The sequence below is a fragment of the Nymphaea colorata genome, chromosome 9 (assembly GCF_008831285.2).
Source record: "Nymphaea colorata isolate Beijing-Zhang1983 chromosome 9, ASM883128v2, whole genome shotgun sequence".
NCBI lineage: Eukaryota > Viridiplantae > Streptophyta > Magnoliopsida > Nymphaeales > Nymphaeaceae > Nymphaea > Nymphaea colorata.
The window spans coordinates 16,045,262-16,053,968 of NC_045146.1; the positions used below are offsets into that span (position 1 = coordinate 16,045,262).

The 8,707-nt window shown below is 39.6% G+C and overlaps 1 protein-coding gene across 1 annotated transcript; it reads left to right on the forward strand.

The window, feature by feature from the left end:
* The first annotated feature begins 1,008 nt into the window (after nt 1–1,008).
* LOC116260534 (gamma-glutamyl peptidase 5-like) lies at nt 1,009–8,471 on the forward strand. The gene is made up of 4 exons (XM_031638960.2): nt 1,009–1,397; nt 6,079–6,228; nt 7,588–7,755; nt 8,133–8,471. Exons 1-4 carry the CDS (start codon nt 1,089–1,091, stop codon nt 8,232–8,234), a joined length of 729 nt encoding a protein of 242 aa, XP_031494820.1. The 5' UTR covers nt 1,009–1,088; the 3' UTR covers nt 8,235–8,471.
* The last annotated feature ends 236 nt before the right edge of the window (nt 8,472–8,707 follow it).

Consider the following 8,707-nt stretch of genomic DNA (forward strand, 5'->3'; position numbering starts at 1 on the left):
AAAAATATGTCACATAAGACCTGAGCTGGTGATTCAAATGCCAAAAATATCTTGGATTTGCGACTGACTGACTAAAAAAAACAGTTAAATTCAAATCCCATGAACACCACATTATATGATTTTTCATCGTGACTTTATGAACTTCATATGTCATGCAGCTGCCGACAATTTCGTGATCAAGCCGTGGAAAAAACATAATAACTTTGTAAACTTCGTATTTAACGAGATTTTTTTTCTACTATGTTCAAAATTATCTCATGTTTGAAACAAGAGCAATTTAATAATTTATTTAGCTTTCTGTGGGCTTGAGTAGACCGTGCTCTAATTCAATACTTAGTTTTTAGAAGAAGTTTTATTGTGCCCTGTCATGTATGTATCTGTTTCAAAAAGTGGGGTAGATTCAAAAAAACATTTTTTTAAAGTGTCAAATGAATCTAACCAAGGATAAATGAACAGTAACATAATGTTTTTGTTCTCAAACGACTCATATATATGTTGACTTGCAAATGTTTAAGACGTAAAAAAAAGGCCGACGAGAATTGAGATGTCAATTGGTTGGAAAATCAACTTCAATAAATTCAAGAAACTTTTATGCATCTAAACAAAACAAAAAAAGAACATAAAAACAAAATTTCAAACCCAATACCAATTAATTTATAGAGAGCACTTTTGGTGATACTAGAACTTGCCTTTCAAAACATTATTATAATTCAATCTGAATCGGCACGCCGGTCCGATTCTATGGCAGGTTCTGCCAGTTTTTAACAAATTTTAAACAGATTTTTTTAAAGTTTTTTTATTTGGAATTGTCTTTTTTATATATTCGTGTGCTACTTATTTGTAATCTAATAAATTCGAGCCCGCCAAGTAGATTTTTACAACTTTCTTTGAAGGAAAATATCGTAATTTACGCTCAAAGCGAGTTTCGTAGGGGGCAGGTTGTGATTTCTTCAAAAGGTAAGGGGACTTCACTTTACGCGCTCTTATATAAGGGCGTCCACCGTCGGCAGCCATGGTCGGTCGGAAGGGAAGAAAAAACTTTGTGAGCTGTCCAGTAGTATTGTGAGAGGGAGAGAGGAAGAGGCGCAATGGGGAAGGGGAGGTTCGGGGTTCTGCTGTGTGCGGAGGACTCCGACTACGTCAGGAAGAGGTACGGCGGGATTTTCGGCGTCTTCCTCGGAATGCTGACGGAAGAGGGCGAGACATGGGACGTCTTTCGTGTGTTCTCCGGCGAGCTGCCGGAGGACGACGACCTTGCGGATTACGACGGCTTCGTCATCACCGGAAGCTGCCGCGACGCCCACGGCAACGACCCGTGCATCTCTGACCTGTGCTTCCTCCTCAAGCGCCTTCACGCCCTGCGAAAGCGTGTGCTCGGCGTCTGCTTCGGCCACCAGGTTCTCTCACTCTCGCGCTCTCTGTCTCTTCCTTTTTTTCTTCGATCCCTTTTTCTTCGGGATTTTTTCTATCCCGATCACGAATTTAGTTGCCATCACGGTCGGAGATGCGAAGAATGCCGGCAAAAATACCGGGAAAAGGGATCGCCGTGTGTCTAGAAACCGTTTCGGGGCGTCTGCGCTGCGCTAGCTGGTGTTTTCGGCTGTTTGGCTGTTTGAAAATGACTATTATGCCCTTAGACTTTGGAAATTTTACTAGCGGAACGTGCAGCAACTGGAGCGCTGCCGAGCTGGTGCGGGCGTTGTCCCCAGCTGTTTACAAACTGAAAGGGATGTGATATCACGACGGGTTTTCCCAGAGAAATCCGAAAATTGCATAAATTTCATTTAACGGTCTCGTCTTAGTCATAATTCCAGAAGTAGGTCCTCCTTTTTAATGTCCACGGCACGGGCCCAGTTTTTGCGAACTGCTGCCATTAGGGTCCTGCCTTTCCCCTGAGTCACTCATTTGGTTAATTCGGCTTTGGTTGCCACTTTGGGTTTCTTAAGAGCTTAGGTATTTTTCATGTTAGAGGACAAAATGGAGAAGTGCAAAACCTTATTTTAGGCATTTATTTGACAGCAGCAGATTGTTGGTATCGCAAAACCTCAAAAATAGCGAGTAGAAAATTTTCCCAGTCAATAAGAAAACATAGTTTCTAACTTTCTAATTATGTATTTCTGTAGCATCGTAATATCTAGTTTGCAAAAAATGCGACACAAACTATGTTCGGTTTCCTTCTGATGCTTAATGATTTTTAAGATGCATAAGTGCAAAGCACATTGCTGATTTCATGAGAATTGGCCTATAATTGTTCTTTCAAGTAAAGATTACTTTCTAAGACCACCAATATTTGACATTCTTTGTGGTCGTGGGATTTTTTGTCATATTTTAGAAGTCTAATCAACAATGTAAATGACATTTATTACGTCGATTTTGTTTTAAATGATAATAAAACATGGATTCGGAAGGGGGCTCATACGGTCTTTACGTGAAAACTTTTTATTGGATCCCAATAGAGAACCAACACAATGGGTGCTTCCTGGGGGAAACGACTCTTGACTTTGTCGGTTGTACACGTGATTTTTGTACGAGTAGCCAGAGTAACTCTAACAAGGCTTTGTCTTCTTCTATGGGCCTATTGTGTAGGGCCTGCCCTTCTCTAATTTGTCTTGACCAGGGAAGTACTTATTATAGATCGGAGCCTTTGCTGGTTTTGGGCCGCGCATATGCAGCGCTATTACTTGTCGTGGGGTCATACGTCCAAAACCTGATCTTATACACCGAAGCCTTTGCTGGTTTTGGGCCGCGCATACGCAGCGTGATGACTTGTCGTGGGGTCAAACGTGTAAAAGCTGACTTTGGAGATGTATGGTAGTCGGTAGACTCGATAGATATCTGGTGGGTGTGCTCTAGGGTGTCCTTGATTACTTGAGTTTCGAAGTGATCTAAGATTTTAAATATCAAGATTTTAGGTCATTGATTTCTAATAAAGGTCTGAAATCTTATTTTTGAACGGTTGAAATGTCAAGAGGATTTATGATTTTATAAACCTAGCATCTTGAGATTCTTGGATCTCAAATCAGTTCTCCTTTCCTTTTACTTGCGATCCAGGAACTTGAGGCGAGACACATGATCTTAAATTCATGGTTGGTTAGCGCCATAGATTTAAAGTGGGTCTTTTGTTAATTCAAACCATCGAGTATAAGATCTAAGTTAATTAAAGAACCCTAATCGACGATGTTGACTCGTGCAAGTCGGCTACATCGACTCGGTTGGATCGCCATTTCTTCATTTATTTTAATAAAAGTAACGAATGTATATATGTTGTTGGATAATAACTAGAAAAAAATTGCATATAAACTTTTTCTTAACTAATAATACTGTAACAAATTACATATGCGCATCATAAGTTAACTATTTATGCATTTCATTTCATCATATATATACTTCCAATAAGAACATAATTATAATATAAGCCTTGAACATGACAGATTAAGTACAAAATGCTATATGTAAAATTGTGTTTTTGAAACCTTATCATGCATACGCTTTTTTAGAAGTAATCTTACTTATCATCAGTGGCTGAGCCACATGGTGACTGGTATGGGCGGTTGCTCGTACCAATCTCTTAAAATTTCTTTAGTTTGAAATAGACATCTTTAAACATTTATCCTTGTATTTATATATATAAGTGTCTAGATATGAATATTTTTAAACAAGTATTCCTCCAACCAATTTTCTGAATTTGCCAAATCAATCGAGGCATGGCTGGCTATTAAGTAATGTAATAATTCACATATTATTTTCGTGAGAAAAGGTCTCAAGAGTATTGTCAGTTTGAGTGTATAATTTTTGTCCATCTGATGCAATAAAGTGGGGCTAACCGACAGCGGAGCATTCCATTAGAAATTTTGTCCATTTGGTAAAGGGCGTTGCTTTTGGCCTGCCCAGCAGCCCAAGTGATAAGGCGGGTTGGGCTTCATCCAATGTGGCAGAATGCAATTGGTCCTGCATACACTGGGGATGAGGTGTTTGATAGTGAATTAAAAATTGCTATTATTTTGGGCAGGACACGCGTTGGCTGATTTCACGGTGATTACAATCTGATAACTAATAATAATATTGCACGCTAAACGCTTCATAAAAGCATAATGTTTCACTAGCGCCATGCCCCGAAGATGTGGCTGAATAAAGGCCACTTCTTCACTAGTGCGCATGCACTAAGTGTGCTGTAGAGAAAACCAAAATTGTTGGGTCTTACTCTACTGATTGTTGCTACATATTTTATATAGTGAGGGAATTTGGTGGGACGTGAACGAAGCCACCGAGTTGGGAGGGTTGCTTCGAGCCTATCATTTGGGACTGAGTGGCCCACTTGGATTGTTTTGGCTGGCTTAGCGTGACCAACTTAGACTGTGTCAGCGAAAGCCGAGTCATTCTTGCGTTGGATCCCATTTTGTTGATTCCAAGGCATGAGAACAAAACAAAACGGGAGAAAGCTGCTTAACGTGGTTTGGTGAGCAGTCACAACGGACAACTTCTGTCACTGCTTGATTGCAGTGTCGAGAAGTCAATTTATTAATTGTTCAGCTGGACCTACGCCTGATGTCAGGGCGGATCATCGTTTTACAGATGTATAATCGCGACTTTTACAGTTGGCCTTTTTATTTGTTACAGCTTTGGTAACTGTAGGTGTAACAACTTTACCTCCCGCCTGAGCATTGCGCTCTCTTGATTTACGTTGATTCCATCTTTTTGCTTCTAATTTTAAATCGTATCTCCTTTTTTCGAATGCCTTCATATGCCTTTTTTGCGAGAGCCTCTGTTTGCTAAGTACACGCATTGGTAGAAATGTGTCTAGGCTTTTACTGGCGTACAACGTTTTCCCGTGCCTCTGATTAACTGTTTCATGAAGACACCTTTTTTTCTATTGGACCTAGCATATAGTAATTCATGTTTTTAAGTGAACGAAATTGTCATGGCTTTCTAAAACAATTAACATACAAAATTAGCTCAATTTGCAGAGCGGCAGAGTTAGAACTTGATGCCTTTCATAATTCTTCCTCTACTCTCCATCTTCATTGTTTGAAGTAGTTATTTTTATGTTAGAATGATTGCATACCCTTATTCTACTCATTTGCATGACACTAAAACCATGTTCGTTCTTGATTTCAGCATTGGAATACATTTGAAAATATTAGTTTTGATTCTAACACTTCTACCATCACCGAGGAACTAACGCACCCTCTTCAAATTCAATGATTCTTCCTAGCAAGGAATTCATTGGAAACTCCGTGATACCCTCCCCACTTATGGATGTGGACGGTGGACCTAATCTGCTTTGGCGTCTCACACGCTGTTGTCATGCTGGGTAGCGCTGTTGTCGCTGCCTTCCAAAGTGCAGTACGTGTCAGGCTAGTGATGATCTATAATGTCACATGTATTCTGTGTTGCACCCTCTAGTCATGTCCATCTCTTTCCACTTTTTCATGATTGGTTATCGAACCAATTTCTTAAATCATACTTCGAAAGAGATTTAATATCTTCTTAGTTCATTTTGTTGGTAGAGGGCATTTGATGAACACGATTTTTTATCCAGAATTTGAAAATGGCACTTGTAATTTCTTTTTTTAAAAAAGTGGTTTGGACCAAAAGAGGTGTTCCTACCTGCGAATGACACTGCATAGCTTTTGCTTTTTAGCATATTATACTTTTGATGTTAGTGTCGTCAAAATGAACTCGAGCAGTCCTGCAGTCAAACTGGTGAAAAAAATGGTTCAATGATGAATCATCCCAGTTCAGCACTATTTAATTTTTTTTTAATTATTTTATCTTTTGTTAGCGTTTAACATTAATTAGTTATTCTTCTCCAATAAGTTGAACATCATAAACTATAATTTTACTTTATTATTTTTTACAGGTGTCATGAATTTTCTAAACAGTTCTATATCTTTTTGTGTAATGACCGCCTTTGCAACTTTCTCAGTTCGAGAAGATTTCAATTTTATTCAAATAGCCCAATTCTCTTAATCCTTTTGGGAAAGGAATTCGGCCCAAAACCGATTTTAACGACGTTGGTTGATCTCGCTGTCTGGTATTTATTAGTAATTAAATTGACAATATGACAAATATTTGCAGGTACTGTGCCGTGCATTGGGAGGAAAAACTGGTAGAGCGGCCGGTGGTTGGGATATTGGAGTTACGAGCGTGAAGATATTACCTTCTGCATCGCTCCCTGCACATGGCATTCCTTCTTCCATCTCTGTGATTGAGTGCCACCGGGATGAGGTTAGTAAGGCGACGCAATATCTGTTTGCACGATGACCTAGTGACTGAATAACCAGATGATTTGGAACAATTCTCCCATCTTGTATCGATGCAGCTGACGACAGAAACTTAGCCGATGCTTACTTTTTCACATGCTGCCATTGGTTCGTTTTGATCCAAAATAAGTTTCATCTGACTGTTTAGGTGGTGCCTATATGGCAGTAAGAGAACTGCAGAACCTAATAGAGTCTCTAGTAGAGGCTGAACGAGGAAATTTGCGAGAGGGAGGTCAGTTATCATTTCTGAAACTTTTACAATGGGTGATTTTCGAAAATGATCTTACATAGTTATCTTTTTCTTCCCCCTAAAGTTGATGGGGCCCACTTTGTTTCTCTCTTGACAATAAGAGCTCTGCCAACATGGGGAACTTCCAGCTGAAGCTGGTAAAAGAGGTCCAATACTTGAAGTGCATCAATTGACATCAGTCTCTGTTTTCTTTATTGACTTACCAAAAAATGAAGGAGGAAAGAGATGTCTATTCTCTTTGACTGGTTATTTTGGGCACAACATACACACACACGCAGGCACACTTTCGACGAAGATTTTACAGAATGAGAATGTAGTAGTCGTGCCATTCTGTTAGACTGAGGCATGTTGCCTTCTGCAGGACGCTGGCCTCACGCTCTGGTAGCTCTGGCTCCTCTTCATACTCATCCATTCTGATATGGTGAGTGCTTCAGTTAGTACGTGTAGTTTGTGAACTTCCGAAATGTCGAGATCTAGGAAGCAGGAACTTCTCCTCCTGCTTCCATGAACACATGAAAGAACCACGCTTGTTAAGGCCTTTTCTTATAAAATAGGCTTTCCCGAGTGAAATTGTTTCCACATGAAAGGAAGTGCCACTCCTCGTTCCCAAGAAAACCATGTAGTCGACGCACCCACTATGTGACAGTGGCCTGCTTTCTCATCTAAGAAGACAAAAATGATGAACAACTAAGAGATCTACAACAAATGCAGATTGAGTCCTAACGTGAGTCTCATGCCAATACATGAAAAGGAGTACCGATCATGAACATTAGAGATCTATTCGAATTTTAGCTAATTGTTTGTGTCTGGTCTCTCCTCCATACAAACTTGATCTCCATCCTTTTACCTAGAAATGATAAGCTGGCGGTGGTGAAAGATCTCCACTATGGGATCATTTACACCTGCAGATTTTATGGAGAAAGCCACATATGCTCCTCATGGCTATGAATTTCTTAGCATCATCCCGTAGTATAGTTTGAAGAACTAGGCAGCTAATCTAACCATATAACGTTATGAACCAATTTAGCCACATCTCACTCTCCCTCTCTCTCTCTCATATTGATTGATGTGCAGATATTGGAGTTACCTCCAGCTGCGGAGGTGCTGGCATGGTCAGACAAGACGAAGGTGGAGATGTTCAAGCTTGGTGACCACATCTTGGGCATTCAGGGCCACCCAGAGTACAATAAGGACATCCTCTTGCACCTTATTGATCGACTTCTCCACCGCAACCTAATAGACGTACGCTTCCTTCTTTAGCTATAAGTTAGAACTGAAAGATAAATGTTTTCATCGTCTTACTATCACGATATATGCGGCTTCCAAATGGCCAATAGTTCATGCCAAACTTGTCACTGTCGGTTTTGGAAGTGAATTATGTTGCAAATGATACAGAAGAAGATCTTGGATAGATGTAAGTTGGTTCAATTTGATTGGTTTGATTTAAGAAACAAATTCAGAATCATTCCAACAACTAAAAGTAGCTTGAAAAGTGAAAAGTTTCTCAGCTTATCTTGTTTCGGCTAGGAACTGACTTATGCGGATTATATGATACAGGCAGATTTTGATAGCACTAGTTCGTATGTAGCTAAAATTCTGATAGAGACTGGATGTTGCAGGTGTCTCATGCTGACAAGGTTAAGGAAAAGTTGGACAAGGATGAGCCGCATCGCGAGGCATGGAAGAGGCTGTGCCGGAGCTTTCTTAAAGGTGGTTTATAAATCAATAGTAGCCTTATAAATATGCTTGTATGGTTGCTCAGAAAATTATGTATGTTTTCTTTTTTACTTTGGAATAAGGAGGTGAGGCACATATACACTGTCAAATGAGAAAAATATTAAAGTTTTTCTCTACTTTCAGCCTCACCATTTTTCCTTCTTCTAGTCAGTCAAAAGCCTTCACTTGGGAGTTGTTGGACATTGATTGAGATAGTTGAAATTTGAATACTAATTTGGGAATCTAATTCCAGAATGGCATTATTGCTCTCTGCTTTTTTATATATATATATTCCATAGAAGGCTAGAATTGCGAGTTGTGAAGCATAAACAAGTTTACATTTCAAATTGTTGAAGGACAAAAGGAGGACAGGGGATTACGGATGTGACCAGATTTTGATCAAAATTGGCACAGCTAGAAAATCCAAAACTCCAAACCATACCTGAACTTTTTTACATCAAATCGAAGATTCATAAGG